The sequence below is a fragment of the Chlamydotis macqueenii genome, chromosome 36 (genome assembly GCF_036417535.1).
Source record: "Chlamydotis macqueenii isolate bChlMac1 chromosome 36, bChlMac1.mat, whole genome shotgun sequence".
In the NCBI taxonomy this organism is placed as follows: domain Eukaryota; kingdom Metazoa; phylum Chordata; class Aves; order Otidiformes; family Otididae; genus Chlamydotis; species Chlamydotis macqueenii.
Window position 1 is genome coordinate 257,385 of NC_141591.1, and position 17,956 is coordinate 275,340.

Here is a 17,956-nt window from a genome sequence, read left to right on the forward strand (position 1 = left end):
GGGCAATACCCTGTTTCTCATGGGAGAAAAGAAGAAACGGCTTACTCACATCTGGGAGTCCTAAGGCCGGGGCCGACATCAACGCCTTTTTCAGTAGCTCAAAGGCTCGTTCGGTCTCTTTGTTCCACTCAAGGTGCTTCTGCTCAGTAGCTGTCAGAGCATACAGTGGTTTAACAAGCAGTCCATAATTATAGATCCACAATCGGCACCACCCGGTCATTCCCAGAAAAGTCCGTAACTCCTTTACTGTCTGAGGTCTCTGAGTCTGGCATATTGCCTCTTTGCGGGCCTGTCCCAAAGTTCTCTGCCCCGCACTAATTTCATAGCCCAAATAATTCACTTTACGTTGCATTACCTGGGCTTTCTTCTTGGAGACACGGTATCCCTGGAGTCCCAAGAAATTCAACAGACTCACCGTCCATGCCATACAGTCTTCCTCTGTTTTCGTGGCAATCAGGATATCATCTACATACTGCAACAATTTTCCTTCCCCAGATGGGGTTTCCCAGGATTCTAAGTCTTTTGCAAGCTGATTCCCAAAAATGGTAGGACTATTTTTAAATCCTTGTGGCAACGCCGTCCAAGTGAGCTGGGTCTTCCGACCACTTTTAGGGTTTTCCCATTCGAACGCAAACAATTTTTGACTGGCTTCATGGAGAGGGAGGCAAAAGAAAGCATCCTTCAAATCTAAAACAGTAAACCAAATTAGTTCAGGTGTCAACACAGTCAGCAGGGTATATGGATTGGCCACTACTGGGTAGAGGTCCTCAGTTATCTTATTCACCGCCCGTAAGTCTTGGACCACCCTATATGACCCATCGGGTTTCCGAACAGGTAATATAGGGGTATTGAATTCTGACTCACACTCCTTTAATAGTCCTAACTGTAGAAATTTTTCTATCACCGGCCGGATTCCTTCTCTGTCTTCCTTCTTTAGGGGACATTGTTTAATTCTTACCGGTCGTCGGCCTTCCTTAACCTTAACTTCAACAGGTGGAGCACTTTTTGCCCTTCCAGGTACATCAGTAGCCCATACCCCCAGGTACACTTGGTTTAGGATTTCCTCGTTAATTTTTCCTTCTGAGGGGAGACTGGTTAGGGTTGAACTTCATATCTGAACATATTGCTGATCTTTTACCTCCAGAGTAATTTCTCCTTTTCCAAACGTGATTTTTGCTCCCAATTGTTCCAACAAATCTCTTCCCAAAAGCGCTTTTGGGGAGTTGGGAGTATATCAGAATTTGCGGACGCCCCATTTTTTTCCCAGGCTGACAAAAATCTGCCTTTTCACTTGGGCCAGTCGCCCCTTTTACCGTGACATAATCGTTCCCCAGGGGCATCGAGGACTGATTCAAAACCGAGTATGTTGCCCCTGCATCTACTAAAAATTTTACATCATCATCTGGAAAATCGTCTGGAGCCCTTCTCTGCCAGTTGCAGCACCTCATCACGGCTGAGACGGGCTCCGCAGAAGCGGGGCAGTTTTTTCCTGTTTAGTTTGGGTGGATTGTTTTTGTTTTGTTTTTCTTTTAGGGGATGGGGGGGGAAGGGAGCGCAGCTCGCAGGCGTCCTCCCCCTTCCCCGTGGGGCAGCCGGCGCCGTGGGGCAGTTGCGCATCCCGGCGCGGCAGTCGGGGTGTGGGGGGGTGCCCTCGAGGCGAGCAGCTGCGGGGGGGGGGTGGTGCCTAGCCCCCTCCTTCTCCTTTAAGGGACAGAGATTCACTCCGGTGCCTGACCCAGTCCACAAATGGGCATATTCACTTTCTTCCGTGCTGAAAGGTTCTCTTGAATTTCCACAAACGTTTAGGGCGTGGCAGATCCGAGCTTCGAAGGAACCGAGCACAGGCCAATATAGATGGTCCCCCCGATCTGTTTTCCGCCCCAAACTTCCATGCAGTAGTGAATCATTTTTACTTTATCCTTACCCCGCCTAGAGGGGTAATCATGCCAATATTTAATTATTATCCCTAACGGACTATCCGGTGTTATCTGCGGGAGCCTCACCTGGACCCCAGACCCACCCATGGGATCAGAGGGCTTGCTTTTCCTCTGTCCCATCTTCCGAAGCGCCTTCTCACACACACACACACACACGTTTTGTGAAAGGAGACCCCCCCCTTGCTTCCTAGCCCACCTCAGACAAGTCTGGGAGGCTAGGGGCGGCTGGACCAACCTTTCACCTACCACAGCACAGTTGAGACCGAGCGATCTCACGCTCGCCGTGCTTCGGGATACCCAACCCAACCGAACGGATAACCGGCCTATACTCACGCGTCCTGCGTCTTCGTCCGGGGCTTCGTGCACAAAGATTATGGGGTTAACCGGTTTTATTTGCTTACTGTCTAATTTAAGGTTCGTCGGTAAAGGATTTAGCATAGAAGCACCCTGACAAGGGCCGCTTATTCAGCGGGGCGCCTCCCCTGCCAAGGACCTCAGGCCAGATTGCCTTTATCCGAGTCACGGCACCAAAATTGTTACAGTTTATCTGTCCTCCTTGTCTAATTAAATGACAGAGATTGGCCAATTAAAAATTTGGTTTATTAAAGCAAGCGACCAGTAAGCAAAACAGCGCTGGGCGGCCGGGGAGTCTCCTGCTCCGCCAACGGCGCGCGCCGAGATAGCAAACCGCCCCATTCTTATACAGTAAAAACAATAAATATTCCGTTGATGCTTATACATATTCATTACCTAAACCCACCTACTCTCGCTTCGTATGCTAATTAGCTTATCAGTCCTTCGCGCTTGCGCAAATTCTCCCAGGAATTGTGGGCGAGGGTCTTCGGGGGTCTTTTGGGAGGAAGGCCGTAGGTCTTCTTCACGGTGTACTTTTCACCTTTGCCTGGAATGTGCTGTTCCCACAAGTTGGCAGTGTCCTTATCAGTCTGAGCCGATTCGTGTCCTTCTTGAACAAGGAGATTTATGTGATGGGTGCCATCCTGTTCTCGAATCCTTGCTCCTTTTAATCACTCCCTCCCTCCCTCGAGATAATGTGAGACTGTTTCTTGCTCCAAACCAGACTTCCCCCTCCCACTAATTGCTTCTTCAAACCATATGGTTAGAAAGTTACTGGTTTTACACCCTTCGTCTTCACGAGCCCCGCTCCTTTCGCAGCCCTGCGTGCCGTGTTTACACAGCCGGGTGCCTGTGGCCGGCCTTGCGTACTTTATGTAAATTTCCATTGTTCTGACAAGGTTTGGTGAACAAACAGTTCACAGTTTATCACAGAGCCGAGCCAGGAAAATCTGGATTTGAGGTTCATTCCCAGTCCCAGAGGTTGCCGAGCCCAACGCCTCGCAAGCTCCGCTCTGGTTCTGCGAGGCCCAGCAGAGCCTGCCCCGGGTTTGGGACGCGGCCGCCGACGGATGGGGTCTGAGGCCAATCCTGCGGGCGTTTCGTGGGTGTGGACGCAGGGCATCTGCAGACTTGTCTGGATAACACGGCGCAGCGGGAGTTGGTTGCATACTGGGAACTCCAGTGTCCTCTCCCAGCAGCTCCTGGAAGCCAGAAACCCCCAGTTCCGCTGCGGCGTCCTGGTGAGCTCGGAGCAGGACGGTGGCGCGGGAAAGCCCGTTTTCCTTCGCGCGCGGAGGGTGAGCGCGGAGCAGGGCGCGGGGGCTGGCCCGCGGACGGGACCCCCCTGCTTTCGTTTGGGGACAGGGTTTTCCCCACCCGCGGGCACCCACCCCGCTGCGCTCTGCTCCCGTCTCCCCTGGGACTCCGCTGCGGTCGCCCCGGGAAAATGTGGATTTCTCTTTCGTTTCCAAGAGAAAAGGTGGATTTTTCGTGTTCCGCAGCAGCATTCGGGGGTTGCTTGCTGCCCGGGCGCCAGACAGAAGCCCTTTGTCTCCACATGCGTTTGGGATGGCTCTGCCCACCAGCCAGCGATGTTTACGCATACCAAAGCCGAGCTATATATGTAACTAGAATAAAGGTTCACCTGGAACATTCTTAATGGGCCTTTTGGGGCACAGAAATCCTCTATTTCCCACAGGCCCAGTGTATTTGGGAGTACTTGCCGATCCTTTCTCTGATCCTCCTGTCCTTCAGCCTGGCTCGGGACCAGACTGCGCAGTCTCTCTCTCACTCCCCCCACCCTCCGAGATATCAGGGAGAGAAAATATAAGGAAAAACGGCTCGAGGTTTGAGATAAGGACAGGGAGAAATCCTTAAAGTTACCGTTACGGGCACAACAGACTCGACTTGGGGAAAACTATTCATTTATTACTACAAACAGCAAGATAATGAGACAGAGAACAAGATAACCTCCCTCCACCCCTCCCTCTTCCCAAGCTTAACATTATCTCTACCACCTTCCCTCCCGAGCGGCACGGGGGGGAAGAGGGAATGGGGGTTGCGGTCAGTCCATCACGTGTTGTTTTACGCCGCTGCTTTGTCATCGGGGGAAGAACTCCTCGCATTCCTCCCCTGCTCCAGCGTGGGGTCCCTCCCACGGGCCACAGTCCTTCGTGAAACTGCTCCGGCGTGGGTCATCTCTTCCACGGGGTGCAGTCCCTCTAGAGCAGCTGTCCCAGCGCGGGCCCTCCACGGGCCGCAGCCTCCTTCAGGCCTCCACCTCCCCCGGTGTGGGGTCCTCCACGGGCTGCAGGTGGATCTCTGCCCCTCCGTGGACCTCCATGGGCTGCAGGGGGACAACCTGCTCCACCATGGTCGTCACCACGGGCTGCAGGTGGATCTCTGCCCCTCCGTGGACCTCCATGGGCTGCAGGGGAATCTTTGCTCCCCCTCCTTCTTCACTGCCCTTGGCGTCTGCAGCCGTTCCTCACAACAGGCTGGCAGACGCCTCTCAGAATCTCTTCACATCATCCATCTCATCTCCTCTCCACTTCTCTCAGCTGGGCCGGGCCCAGTCGGGCCCAGTCGGCTGCCCGGCGGGAGGCCAGAGGGTGAGGCCTGCAAGGCCCACGAGGCTCGCGCCTCCCCCTGTCGGCCCCCCACTCAGCTCCTTCACATCTTCTCTTCTTTTTTTTTTTCTGTTTTCCTCTACTTAAATACGTTATCACAGAGGCGTTACCATGGAACGTGCTGACACCAATCGGCTCGGCCTTGGCCAGCAGCGGGTCCGCCCTAGGCCCGGCCGAGTCCACTGAACAAAGGGGAGCGACTTCTAGCAGTTTCCTACAGAAGCTGCCACCTTAGGCCCCCCTCACTAAACAAAACCACAACACCTCCCTTGTTTTTTTGTTTTTTCTTACATCCTCTTCCTCCATCTCCTGCTGTTTTACCCCAAAACGCAGCCCAGCTGCAGCCCAGGGCGGGCGTGGTTTGGGTTTGGGGGCTGGGGACAGCCGCAAAACGCCGCATCAGTTAAACCCCATCCAAACCCCAGTGTTTGGGGGGGTGGGAAATAAAATATCCTTTTGATTCCTGGCTGTGTGGACACACGGAGGCTGTTATCAACTGGAAAATACTACCTGCAAATTGAGGAAGCTCAGACGTGCGGGGCTGACGTTACACAGCAGCAGCTGCGCAAGCCGGCACCTGGGTTTTACAGATTTTCGGTAAATACGGAAGCCCTTTGTTAGCGGAGCCGCAGCTGTCGCTGAATTAGGGGCTCCTGGACAAGAGCAGCTGCAGGTTTGTCCATTTTCGCGTTGGCGGGTTCTCGTTTTGTTTCTCTGAGGGTTTTTTTTTGGAAATGAGCGTGTCCTAGATGCAGCTCCGTGGGCTGGGTTTTGCTGCTGCGAGGAAGCTTTGTTCTGGGAAAAGGTCATTTGGCAGGGAGCGGTCAAAGCCCAAAAGAATTTAGAGAGTTTGCAAGAAGAGCGTGGAAAAACAGGGGCGGCTTTGGGAGGCGGTAGTTCAGAGCGAGCACGGGCTGGGACGTGAGAGAAGGCACTCTGAGGGAAAGGAGGGATGTGGAAAAAAGCGTTGTGCTGCGCGGCGCCGCGGTTCGGGGGGACTCCGAGTTTCTTCTTTGTCGTCCTTTTTCAGTGACTGCGGGAGCGTCCCGGCCAAGCCCCGGGACGCAGGAGGGCCTGGCCGGTCCCCGGGGCCGTGCTGCGGTGCGCGGGGCGTCCCTGACCCCGCTGGGCTGGGTGCCGGCCGAGCTGAGGGACGCGCTGGTCCCGGCGGGATCCGGGGATGGCAGAGGCTGCGCAGGACGCAGGTACGGGAGCGCCGTCCCCTTTCCTCCGGGCCGTCCCGCGTGGTCCCCTCCCGCCGCACGTGGAAACCAGCCAAAGGGGAAATGCTGCTTGTTCCGCCCGCTCTCCTGGGAGGAAAATACCCACGATGGAGCGTTCGCCGCGTGAACAGCTCCCCGGCGCCCGCGGTAACTCGCGGCGTTCGCGCGGGCTGCTTGCTTCGGCACAGGTGAAGACGCGGCTGCCGTGATGATGCCGTCGCAGCAGCGAGCGGAGGGCGAGACGAGTGAGTCCTGTTTTGGTGTTTCGGAGGTCGTGGCCAGGCTTTAGCGTGAGATGCGCAGCTAGAATTCCATTCCAGCAGCTGGGGGGAGGAGGTGCGGACGGCAGAGCTGCCTGAGAGCGGCAGGAGGCGCAGAGCCTGCGGGACGGCGCCCGTCTCTCGTGGCCGAGGAGGGCTGGAGAGGGTGCAATGCGGTCAGGCAGCCTCAAAATCCTTGGAGGCTGCTGACAGCGCCCTAAACGGAGCCTGCACCCCACCACGCCCCCTCCCTGTATTTAAAGGCGCTGAAGGCACCGCGGGGGGGGACGCAGGAGCTTGCGGGACATGCGGGTGCTCTCCGTGCTGCGGGCTTTGCCTCCTCCACGCGCTCTGTCCCCAGGCTTTAGCCTCAAGTGCATTAAGGAGAAGAAGGTGCCCATCGCAGTCACCGTGGTGGTCGCAGCGCTGCTCCTCGCCATCATCGCGCTGGCGGGTACGCGGCTGGCAGCGCGGGTGCCCGCCGCCAAAGTCTTCCTCCTCCCCTGGGGAAAATCCTGCGGGGCTGAGTCACCGGGACGCGTTCTGCTTATTTCCAGTGAAGAAGTGCCCGGCCTGTCCCTCCTGCCCCTCTCCCGCCGTTCGCAGCTGCCCGGAGAACGGGATCGGGTTCGGAGAGAAGTGCTTTTACTTCGTGGAGGCCGAGGCGGACTGGAACAGGAGCCAGGCCTCTTGCCTTTCCCTGGGAGCGCACCTGGCCGCCATCGACTCCCAGGAGGAGCTGGTAAACGGGAATCCCTGCGCGACGGCGCGTGGACGGCATCTGGGATTTGGGGTTCCCTTGGGGGCAGAGAGTGAACACACATACGAAGCTTTTCTTTCTTTTCTTTTTTTTTTCCCCCCCCTCCAGAGTTTTCTCTTGCGCTACGGGCGCTCCTGGCACTACTGGGTCGGTCTGCGACGGGAAGGCTCCGCACCGTGGAGGTGGTCCAACGGGTCTCTCTTCAACAACGCGTACGTCCCGCTTTCTTCTGGAGGGCGCGGCCGCGTCCCACGCTGAGCTGGGCCGGGGGCTGAACGCAGGAGGACACGTGTAGATGTGAATTTAACGAGGTGGGGACAATTAAACCCCGGGTTTCCGCTGGGTTGGGCCGCGCTCGGCGGACTTGCGTGACGCGGGGAGCCGAGGGCAGCCCCGGGCCAAGGAGTGAAATCATTCCCTCCGTCGCGGAGCAGGGAGCGGTTTTGGTTCCGCAGGGCCGGGCTGCTTGTACCACGGGAGGGAGAGCTCCGGCCCCCGCGCTTCCCGGTTTTGAGTTTCCCCCGGCTCTCTGGCGCAGGTTCCCTGTGCGGGGCAACGGACAGTGTGCCTATATCAACCTCGACGGGATCAGCAGCGACTGGTGCTCCCAGGTGAAATCCTCGGTCTGCAGCCACCCGCAAAAACGCCTCAGCAGGATTCGGAGATCCCGGATTTCACCCGGAGTTTCCCCCTCGGCAGAGGAGCGCAACCAGAGGTGCCGTTAACCCCGCACGGCACGGCAGCGAGCGTCCCCGCGGTACGTGTTTATTTAATTTTCGCTTACAGAAGCCGAGACGCCTCACGGCAGTGACGCGGAGCCGTGACCAGAGGATCTTCACTGTTCATCCGACCGCTGGCGTCTTCCCAGCCTCGGCAGCTGCAGAGAGACCTGGGAACCGGGGAGAGGCGTGGGAAACTCCCCGCCTTGCCGCGCGGCGAAGCCGAGTCCTGCGGGGTTTGGCCTCTTCTGGGTTTTGGTGGATTTGGAGGAGCTGGAGGCGAGGGGCGGAAACGCAAAGCGGAGAAACGGAGCAGAGTTACCCCAGCGTCCCCCCGGCCGGCGCCTGGGGGGAGACCCCGGCCTCGGCGCGGAGTCCGGGCGCAGAGCCGGTCCCGTTCTCCTCCGCGTCGGTTCCTCTGACCTAAATCTCCGTGGCATTTTTCTGGCAAACCCAGTGCAACGGGGCGCTGCACGCGTGGGAGTTCAGCTCGCCCTTCCAAATGGCGGCGCAGGCGTCCTGTCCCACGACGCCCCGCACCGGGAACCTGCAGAGCACGGCGACGGCCGTCACCCTGGCGTCCTGGCTCGGACGCTGTGTCCCCGTCAGTGATCTCTGATCTCATTTTAGGGTGTTCTCCCCCCCAAATCTGCACCGGGCCAGCCGTTGTCAGCTCAGCTGCGAGCGTGGGAACGTGCCCCCACCTCGTTTTTGCAGCTGCGCCGGGGAAACGGCAGCGCGGGGGGGACCCGTGCTCCCCCAAACGCTCCCCACGCGCCCACGTGCGTACGACCTGGCCCAATAAATACTGACTCCGTCAGAAACCGCGGTTTTTCCTGCGTGCTGGGGTCGCTGTGGCCGGCGTGGAAAACACGACCGCTGGGGCGAGCTTGCTCCCGACGGAGGAACATTGCCCACCCTGCGCGCTGCGCTGGGGCGTGGGGCGAGGAATAACGCTTCCGCGGCGTCTTCCCTCCCTTCCGCCGGGCTGCGCAGACCCAACCCGCGTCGCTCCGGTTTAATTGGCTCCCGAGAGCGTGGCTGCCGGCTCCGGAGCGATTTTCGGGAGCAGCCGGGTCTGCGGTGAGCGCGGGGCTGGGAAATATTTCCCCAGGGAACTCACAAGGCCTCCTGCAACGGGGCTCCGTCCCGCCACGTCCACCCCTTCCCTCGCGTCTCGTTCATCCTCAGCCCCGTCCAGACTCTGGAAGCGTTTCCCGTCAGCTCCGCGATGAAAACCTGGCAGAGGAGGGGATGGAGGCGACCGCGTGGGGCGGGGATCTGCTCTGGGATTGAGCTCGGCACGTCCCAGCTGCAAACTGGGAGCTGGGGAGGTCGGGGGGCGCTTTGGAAGGGTGGGAGAGCAGTCGGAGACGGTGGGGCGGGAACAGCGTTTGGTTTTCGGGCGCCAAAGCCGCCCGTGCGCGGCGCAGCACGGCTTTGCCGTTCCCTCGGGATTTACCTTCTCCTCCGCGCTCTCCAGCACGACCAGCTGAGCTCGCTTTGCCTGGCAGGCGCCGGCCGCCGCCTCCCAGGCCGAGGTTTTGGCGGAGACGCGGTAGCACTTGGCCGCGAAGGGCTGCCAGCCGGCGGGACAGAGCCGGCACGCCGAGCTGCCTGCGGCGGAGCGGGAGCGTGAGCGGCCCCCTGGCTGGCGAGGGACGGAGCTGGGGCACCAGGCTCCTTCCTGCACCCCCCCGGCCCCGCCCCGGGCACTCGAGGTGCGATTTTGGGAACGTGAGCTGTGCCCACGCTGGGAAAATCCTCCCCGGTGAGGCGGGGGCAGCGGGGGCGAGGGCACGGCGTGGCGACGCGGCTGGGGACAGCAACGGGGGCGTCCTGGGGCGCTTCCCCAGTGTTCCCAGCCTTGTTCCCCTCTCCCATGCGGAAAGGGGGACAACAGCCCCCCGGCGTCCCTAACAGGGTGGGGGTCTCCACCCCCAGCCTCGCCCCCCCCCCCCAAAAAGCTGTGGTGACGCTGAGCCGCGAGACCTGCAGTGCTGTGGTTTCCTTGCTCGCACAGCTGCTGTCTCAGCTGCAGCCGGAAGCAGCACAGGGACCGCTGGGATTCCGGGACGTCCCGCTGGCACGCGGTGGCCGGGCAGCTCTCCCGGGAGCACGCGGCGGCCGAGATCTCCGCGCACTGGCTCAGGGCGGGGCGGGTTCCACCTGGAACGAGGAACGTGCCACCGCGCTGAGAGCGGAGGGTGCAACTTTTGGGGCTGGGGCAGGGTGCTGCCCCGGGACAGGACCCTCGGGGGGAGCCCCGGGGTGCCGGCGGGCTGGGGGCAGGGGTCGGTATCAGCACGGGCTCCAGAACCAAGCGAACCGGCCCCCGCACGCGCACGGGGACGCGCCGGCGGCTCGCCCCGTCCGTCACCGCCGCGGCGCGGGAGCTGCCCCCGGCTGAAAACGCAGGAGAAACCCGCCCCGGTTTTGGGGGAGAACGTTCGCCGTTTCGGGTGACGGACCCCGCCACTCACCGCGTTGCTGCAGCAGCCAGAGCGCGACGCCGGCCAGGACGGCCGTCCCGACCCACCCGGCTCCCAGCAGCGCCCAGTACCACCGACGACCTGCAACGAGAGCCGTGCCGGGCGTGAGGGAGGAAGCAGCTCTTCCGCAGCCTCCGCTCTGGTTTTTCACACCTTTTCTCAGCAGGCAGGCCCAGCCGCGGAGCGCCTCGCAACAGTCTGTAGGGGCAACGGAGACGAGAAAAGCCGCAAGCCAGCCTGCTCGCTCGGCCGGGGAAGCAGCAACGAGCAAAGCCGCAAAGCCTCGGAGCTGGGAGCGCGGCTCCTCTCGCCCCGCTGCCCCCAAAAACGCCCCGGGCAGGGGGAGGATCCAGAGCAAAACCCGTGGGATGCTTGACGCGACGGGGAGAGGCTGCCAGTCGCTGCGCAGCGCCCGCTCGGAGAGGCTGCAGTGGCCTCGACCATTTTCTTTTCCTCCCCTTTTCAAGAAAATCCGGTTATGGAAAAGAAACTCACGGGTGCCATCACTGCCCCGGCTGGAGACGGGCGGTGACCCCGCTCCCGAGCAAAGCGTTGGGATTTGGCCGCCATCAGCTCGGGAAATCGGTGGGAAACGCCCGGGGCGGGGGTCCGGGGGCACCGGGGGACATCGGCTGGCGCCAGCGCCGAGGAGAAACCGCAGGAGGTGAGGAGGTGCCCGGTGCCCGCTGTGCGAGGGTACGGAGCAGGGGGTCACTCACCGGGACGCTTCCCACAGCCGCCGCGCGCCGAGCGCCGGGCCACGGCCGGGCTGCTGTAGACGGTGGTCAGGGCCACGACGCGCTCCTGTCCTCGTGCCATCGAGGTTCACGCCAGAGGGCTCGATTGATTTATTTTCCCTCCTGGAGAAAAAGCGAGCTCAGGACCTGTCGCATTCAGCTACCAAAAAAAAAAAAAAACCAATTAAAAATAAAAATCACACTTGGCTTGTTCGGTCTTTCTAGAGGTGACTTTGCAGGAGACCCACTGTCCTGGTTCAGCCCGGCTCGGGACCAGACTGCGCAGTCTCTCTCTCACTCCTCCCACCCTCCGAGAGAACAGGGGGAGATGATATAAGAAAAACGGCTCAAGGTTTGAGATAAGGACGGGGAGAAATCCTAAAAGTTACCGTCACGGGCAAAACAGACTCGACTTGGGGAAAACTATTCATTTATTACTAAAACTAGCAGGAGAATGAGACAGAGAACAAGATAACCTCCCCCCACCCCTCCCTCTTCCCGGGCTTAACATTATCTCTACTACCTTCCCCCCTCCCGAGCGGCACAGGGGGGAAGAGGGAATGGGGATTGCGGTCAGTTCATCACGCGTTGTTTTACGCCGCTGCTTTGTCATCGGGGGAAGAACTCCTCGCATTCCTCTCCTGCTCCAGCGTGGGGTCCCTCCCACGGGCCACAGTCCTCCGTGAAACTGCTCCGGCGTGGGTCATCTCTTCCACGGGGTGCAGTCCCTCTAGAGCAGCTGTCCCAGCGGGCCCTCCACGGGCCGCAGCCTCCTTCAGGCCTCCACCTGCTCCGGCGTGGGGTCCTCCACGGGCTGCAGGTGGATCTCTGCTCCTCCGTGGACCTCCATGGGCTGCAGGGGGACAACCCGCTCCACCATGGTCATCACCACGAGTTGCAGAGGAATCTTGGCCAGGAGCCGCATTACTCCTCCCCCTCCTCCTTCACTGACCTTGGCGTCTGCAGCTGTTTCTCTCACAAGACAAGTTCTTCACAACAGGCTGGCAGACTCCTCTCAGAATCTCTTCACATCATCCATCTCATCTCCTCTCCACTTCTCTCAGCCGGGCTGGGCCCAGTTGGGCCCAGTTGCCGCCCGGCGGGAGGCCAGAGGGTGAGGCCTGCAAGGCCCATGAGGCTCGCGCCTCCCCCTCTCTGTCCCGCTCAGCTCCTTCACATCTTCTCTACTTCCTTTTTTTCTGTTTTCCCCTTCTTAAATACGTTATCGCAGAGGCGTTATCATGGAACGTGCTGACACCAATCGGCTCGGCCTTGGCCAGCAGCGGGTCCGCCCTAGGCCCGGCCAAGTCCACTGAACAAAGGGGAGCGACTTCTAGCAGTTTCCGACAGAAGCTGCCACCTTAGGCCCCCCTCACTAACAAAACCACAACACCCACGCAGGTTTGTGCTCCTGCGAACGCTCAGAACACAGCATTAAAAATCTCGTAAAACCCTGCTGGTGTCCCAGCTCGGGGGGCTCATCTGCACCCCAGAACAGTCCCGTGCCCCGCCTGGGGGGGCTTGGCAAACCCTGCGACCCCCGCGGAGCCGCGACGGCGGAGCCGCGGCTGGACCCCCCCGCAGCAGCAGCAAGCATCTTCTGCGGGTGCCAGACCTGCAGGATAAACGTTCATCGCCCAAAATCAGCAAAGTCCTGCAGAACGGGGGCGGAGGGGAGGTGTCTCCTGCGCCACCTCGTCGCGCTACCAACCGTTTCCCGCCGGCGAGATCTGCAAACCCAGCTCCCGCTCCGCAGAGTTTCGGCACGGGGGAACGCGAGCCGGTCGCGCGGGGCGCGCGGCGGGTCTGGAACGGAGCGGAACCGCTTTTCACGCCAGCGCCCGTGGGACGCGCTCACCTTTCGGCGCCGTGCGCCACGAAGGACGCGGCGCCCGCCCGCCGCCGCTTCGCGGGCCGTGGTCCGGATCCGATCCACGCAGGGCGCGGCCTCCGCCCGCTGCTGGGAGGTGGAGGTGGCCGGAGTTTCGGCTTGCCTGCTGCTGGGTGCTTCTTCCCCTTCCCACTTCAGGAAAAAAAGCAAAAAAGGACTTTCACGTCCCTTTCAAGCCTTCTCCTCCAAATTTGCCTTTTCTTTCTTGTCCCGGAGCACGACCAGCTGAGGCTCCTGACCTTTGCCGCCTCTCCCGCCTTCGGTCCGGTTCCTCTTTTCCTTGGGAAGCCGATGGCGTCCGTCCCTGGGGAGCTGCCGGTGCCGGGGACGCAGGTCGCAGCCTGCGCCGGCTGAAGGGGAGAAAAAGCTCGGCCAGGAGAGGAAGAGGAGGAAGACTGCGGTTGGGTGACGGCAACGACACGAGGGGTCGGCTGGGATGGAGGTGGTGGCGAGGAGCCTCCTCCCTCGCGCTGGTCCTGCTCCTCCGCGCGTCCGAAAGGAAACTATTTCCTTGCAGCGCTCCTTGTTGCCAAATAACCCTCGTCCCCATCCAGGCTCCGGGCTGAGCAGAGCCAGCTGGGGGGGGTCTCCGCCCCGGGACGCGGCCAAGCTCGGCAAAACCGACGGAAAACGGGCAGGGCTGCGTTTGATTTTGTGCAGCTTTCCTTTCCCCGCTGCAGCTGCAGCCGGTTCGTCATGCCAGCCCGAAAAACAGGGTCTGTACCCTCCGCCCTCGCCGAAAAGCTTCGGGGACGGGCCGGGTTTACTTCAGAGCGGGCTTTCACGCTCCGTAGCCGACGCCGCACCTCGTCCCATCTCCGCGGGACAACCTCGTCCCCTCCGAAGGCTGAGAAGCACCGAAACAAAACCCGAATTTCCCCTCCGCGCCCGCCCGCCGGCTTTCTGGGACGCAGAGAAGAGCCGGTCGCTCGCCCTGCGCGCTCAGCGCCGCGGGGTGCCCCAGCTCCGCCGTTTTGAGGAGGAGCCCCTGCTGCCGCAGCAGCTGGAGAAGAAAAAAAAAAATTAAAAAAGCACATTTTCACCTGAAAAAGTTGGGTTTTCAGACAGGAAAAATCTGTAAAAGCCCCTCTGTCAGGGCAGCGAGCTCGAGCAGAAGTTTAAGGCTGCTGGGCTTCCCCAGCACCGTCCACCGCGGCGTGGGGGCGGTGGGGCGGCCGCGGGAGCCCCGGGCAGCCGGCGGCGGGGACGGGCTTTCGCCCCCTCCACGCGAGGCACGGAGCCCACCCGGTGTTCCCCACGCGTCCCGGAAACCCCGGCACAGGCGCGGGGAAGCGGGCAAACCCCAAAGCCTTCCCAAAGCTTGGAATCCGCTTTTTTCCGCAGCCCCGAAGGCGGGGGGCAGCAGGACGCCGGCGGCCCCGCGACGCCCCAACCCGCACGCAGCGCTCCCGGCCGCGGCCGGCTCCGGGGAGCGCGGGAGCGGAGCCGTGTTGGGGCAGCCCCTCGCCCCATTTCGATTTCCGTCCCACCCGCATCCTCCCAGCTCGGTCCGTGCTTTCACGGATCCAGAGGCGCCTTCCCTGCGGACGCGGACATTTTGGCCGTGGCACGGCGCAACCAGCCGTTCCCGGGCTACGCCGGCCTTTTTTCCCTTCCCTTTCTATTTCCATTTTAATTTTGCATTTTATATTTACATTTTTAAGTTATTTACTTTTCACGCTCATTTTTTTTCCACCTGCAGGCTTTGTGAGGCTCGCGGAAAGTTTCTGCGGTGAGCTTTTACGCATCGCTCTTCCTGCGCGCTGCGAAGGTGGCGGCGCTGCCGGCGTATGACCATCACTGGAAAAAAAAAAAAAAAAAGAAAATAAATGAGGTTTTTGCAAGTTTGCAGGAGGTGGTGGTGTAGAAACCCCCCCGGAAAAACAAAACCAAATTAAAAATCGTTGTTTTGTCCGCCCCCCCATCTTCTGTTTCACATTTCCCTCGGCAGGAGAGCGGCACGCGCCTCGGCGTCCCGCGCGTTCCCGGCGGCCGCGTCCAGGTCGGGGCTGCGGGATGAGCCGGGGCTGCTGGAGGTGGAGGAGAAATTTAACTGGGGGGGGGAAACTTTGATTTTGGGGAGAAAACTTCGGGGGGAAAAAAACTTTGATTTTAGGGAGAAAACTGATTTTGGGGAAAAAAAACCTTTGATTTTGGGGAGAAAACTGATTCGGGGGAGAAAACTTTGATTTTTGGGGAGAAAACTTTGGGGGGAGAAAACTGATTTTGGGGAGAAAACTTTAATTGGGGAGAGAAAATATTAATTACAGGGAGAAAATTTTAATTGTGGGGTGAAAAGTTTGTGGGGAGGAAACTTTAATTGGGGAGAGAAAACTTTAATTATGAGGATAAAACTTCCGTTGTGGGGAGAAACATTTAATTGGAGGAGAAAACTAATTACGGGGAGCAAACTTTGATTGCGGGGGGAGAAAACTTTACGGGGGGAAAAAACTTTAATTGCGGGGAGAAAACTTTAATTGCGGGGAGAAAAGCAATGTCCTCTCCAAAACTGCTGCTCCTCTAAAACTCCTGTGGTTTTGGCTCAAGCCCGCAGCCGCGGAGGGGGAGCCGCCGCGATGAAGGGGCCGAGGGGCTGCGCGGGATTTCGGGGAGCGGAGGGCAGCGCGCGGGCAGGTGAGCGCGGGGCGAGGGCGCGGGCGCCGCCGGGTTTCTCCAGCGCTTCTGTGACTGGGACCAGAAACTGGCGGCGGGGGGGGGTGTGAAAAAAAAAAAATCAATCTTTCTGTAACGCTTCCCGCAGGGGAGACGTCTGCGCTCTGACCGCGCCGGCTCGTTCCCGCGGACCATCCGCCCGCCCCAGCTTTACTCCTTGATTTTAAATTATTTTTCACTTCTTCGGTTTTTTGTTTTTTTTTTTTAATTTGTTGATTTTTTTTCCCTTTGTCTTTTTTTTTTATTTTTTAAATTTGGCGTATTTGGGTTCCGCCTTGCTTTCTAACCCTCTTTCTGCGCGGGGAGCAGGAGCGGGAAGGAGGGTTTGTCCCGAGAGGTTTGGTTCCCGTGACAGAAGGAGGGAAAGAGGGGGAAGCTTAAAAATGAGGGAAGTCCCCCGGGGCGAAAACACGGAGGGGTTTTTTTTGGTAAAACCTTTAGAAAAGAGAAGTTTCTTTGCTGGTGGCGGGGGAAAGAGCGCGTTCTGGACCACAGGACGCGGAGGCGCGGTGCCTACGGCTCAGGTCTCCGTTCAGGGGGAGAAAGCAGCAGGGGAGCCCCGGAAACGAAGCAAACCCCGGGAATCACAAATAGCGGAGTTTGCGGCTGGAACTGGGCAGGAGACAGCGCTCTCCTGCTTCGCGAAGTACGAAATAGATCATTTTTGTTCTGTGAGGGGAAGAATTCTGGATGTTCCTCCCCCAAAACGGCCGCGAGCCCAGCTGCAGGGGGAAGCATCGGGGCGCTGAGCGGCAGCCGTCCGTCGGGAAGGCGCCGCCCAACGCCGCTGCCCGTGAGCGTCAGCGCCCAAACGCCGGTGGCGGGGCCCCGCGCTCTCCGCGGTGGGGAGACTGGGGGAGAAGTCCCCTTCGTCCTGGGACAAAAGGAGAGGGGGAAAAAAAAACCAAACCCCAAAAAACCCGCAGAACAAGCCATCCTTTGGGCCAACGCGGGCCACGGGTCTCCTCTCCCGCAGGTCGCGGCCTCGAGACGCCGCCGGCGGCGCGCCGTGCCTGCCAGGCGGCCATGGCAGCGCTGTTCGCAGCGCTGCTCGTCACGGCCGTGGCGTTCGCAGGTGAGCTGGCGGGGCGCCGTCGCACGGCGAACGTCCCCGCGGTACCTGGGTCGCGCCCCGCGGCTTTCGGAGGGGCTGCTCCGTAACGCTGTTGCTCTGTCGACGGCAGCGCAGGCTTTTCAGCCTCGGCCCCAGCCCTGCCTCCGCTGTCCGTTCGACTGGGTCGGGCACAGAGGAAAGTGCTACCACTTTTCGGAGGCTGAGGGGAACTGGACGGCCGGCCGGGACAACTGCTCGGCGCTCGGCGCCTCCTTGGCCACGCTCGACAGCGTGGAGGACTTGGTAAGGAGACACGAGGACACCGGGGGCGGGGGGAAGAAAATAAAGAAATCCACCACCACGGTTGCCGCTTTGGATTATTGGTGGGAGGGAGACGACGCGCGGGAGGTGCCGCAGAGCCCCGCCGCCTGCCGCAAAACCCTTCCTCTCCCTCCTTCAGAGCTTCGTGCTGAGGTACAAAGGCACCGCGGAGCCCTGGGTCGGCCTTTCGCGGGAGGACGAGGAGCAGCCGTGGGAATGGGTGACGCGCGCGCGTTTCTCTCACCCGTGAGTCCGCGCGTTCCAGCGTCGCGCTGCGGGTTGGCGTTTCCCGGGACGACGGCGTTTGGGAAGGGTGACGCTGCATCCGGAGCTGGCCTTCGCGTCTCCCTTCGGCGTGAGAGGCGCCAGCGCAGCGTTTGGTGGGGAAAGCAGATTTGGTTGATTTTTAAATAAGGGATTTTTCTCCTTGGAAAGCTTCGTGTTTCTTACGGCCAACGCGGACGGCTGCCAAAACTGAAATAACTCAGCGGCCGTGGGCACACCGACGCCCGTGAGGAGCCAAGCTGGGGGGGGAAGCGCCATTTTTCTGCTTTTTCCTGCTCGCCCCGTCTCAGGCGGGCCGTCTCGTCTCTCTGTCCAGGTTTCGGATCGGCGGCAGCGGCCTCTGCGCCCACCTGAACGCCACGGGGCTGAGCGCCTCCGGCTGCGGCACGGCGAGGAGCTGGGTCTGCAGCGAACGCGCGGCAGAGAGCCCGGGCGAGGGCGGCGGGGCCAGGCGGGCGCGGACCCTTTGCGCCAGCTCCTGAGGGGCCGCAGGGAGCGCGCCGCAAACCCACATACCCCGCCGTGCGACGGGGAACGAGAGAAAACCGCAAAAAAAAAAAAACCCAAAACCACTGGAAAAGCAAATTCAGGAGGAAAAAAAAAAACAACCAAAAAAAACC

General features: G+C 60.2%; 3 protein-coding genes across 5 annotated transcripts; 2 read left to right on the forward strand and 1 right to left on the reverse strand.

Moving 5' to 3' along the window:
• Positions 1-5,464: 5,464 nt before the first annotated feature.
• Positions 5,465-8,715, forward strand: LOC104477494 (C-type lectin domain family 2 member B-like). Of its 3 annotated transcripts, XM_086769391.1 has the most exons (8): positions 5,465-5,594; positions 5,952-6,126; positions 6,333-6,389; positions 6,766-6,858; positions 6,962-7,146; positions 7,273-7,376; positions 7,703-7,879; positions 7,951-8,715. In XM_086769391.1, exons 2-8 carry the CDS (start codon positions 6,102-6,104, stop codon positions 7,973-7,975), a joined length of 666 nt encoding a protein of 221 aa, XP_086625517.1. In that variant the 5' UTR covers positions 5,465-5,594; positions 5,952-6,101; the 3' UTR covers positions 7,976-8,715. The 3 variants fall into 3 exon arrangements, with proteins under 3 accessions (XP_086625517.1, XP_086625516.1, XP_086625518.1); XM_086769390.1 differs by having other exon boundaries at positions 5,482-6,126; XM_086769392.1 differs by lacking the exon at positions 6,766-6,858 and having other exon boundaries at positions 5,482-6,126.
• Positions 7,881-17,659, reverse strand: LOC147596855 (killer cell lectin-like receptor subfamily B member 1F). Its single transcript, XM_086769389.1, has 11 exons — positions 17,296-17,659; positions 14,676-14,803; positions 13,243-13,353; positions 12,971-13,135; positions 11,095-11,272; positions 10,367-10,456; positions 9,876-10,052; positions 9,346-9,500; positions 9,007-9,122; positions 8,307-8,430; positions 7,881-8,156 (listed from the first exon to the last, which is right to left on the reverse strand). Exons 5-10 carry the CDS (start codon positions 11,192-11,194, stop codon positions 8,307-8,309), a joined length of 762 nt encoding a protein of 253 aa, XP_086625515.1. The 5' UTR covers positions 11,195-11,272; positions 12,971-13,135; positions 13,243-13,353; positions 14,676-14,803; positions 17,296-17,659; the 3' UTR covers positions 7,881-8,156.
• Positions 16,655-17,889, forward strand: LOC147596856 (C-type lectin domain family 2 member B-like). Its single transcript, XM_086769393.1, has 4 exons — positions 16,655-16,751; positions 16,861-17,033; positions 17,191-17,297; positions 17,653-17,889. Exons 1-4 carry the CDS (start codon positions 16,703-16,705, stop codon positions 17,816-17,818), a joined length of 495 nt encoding a protein of 164 aa, XP_086625519.1. The 5' UTR covers positions 16,655-16,702; the 3' UTR covers positions 17,819-17,889.
• Positions 17,890-17,956: the final 67 nt, after the last annotated feature.

Coding starts and splice junctions, on each gene's coding strand:
- LOC104477494 (XM_086769391.1), top strand. CDS start 6,102: ATGGCAGAGGCTGCGCAGGACGCAG. Junction 6,390..6,765: donor GCGAGCGGAGGGCGAGACGA/GTGAGTCCTGTT, acceptor CTCTGTCCCCAG/GCTTTAGCCTCAAGTGCATT. Junction 6,859..6,961: donor CGCCATCATCGCGCTGGCGG/GTACGCGGCTGG, acceptor GCTTATTTCCAG/TGAAGAAGTGCCCGGCCTGT.
- LOC147596855 (XM_086769389.1), bottom strand. CDS start 11,194: ATGGCACGAGGACAGGAGCGCGTCGTGGCCCTGACCACCGTCTACAGC. Junction 10,053..10,366: donor CTGGCTGCTGCAGCAACGCG/GTGAGTGGCGGG, acceptor TCCTCGTTCCAG/GTGGAACCCGCCCCGCCCTG. Junction 8,431..9,006: donor GCCCCGTTGCAGGAGGCCTT/GTGAGTTCCCTG, acceptor CGTGCTCTGCAG/GTTCCCGGTGCGGGGCGTCG.
- LOC147596856 (XM_086769393.1), top strand. CDS start 16,703: ATGGCAGCGCTGTTCGCAGCGCTGCTCGTCACGGCCGTGGCGTTCGCA. Junction 16,752..16,860: donor CACGGCCGTGGCGTTCGCAG/GTGAGCTGGCGG, acceptor TGTCGACGGCAG/CGCAGGCTTTTCAGCCTCGG. Junction 17,298..17,652: donor CGCGCGCGTTTCTCTCACCC/GTGAGTCCGCGC, acceptor CTCTCTGTCCAG/GTTTCGGATCGGCGGCAGCG.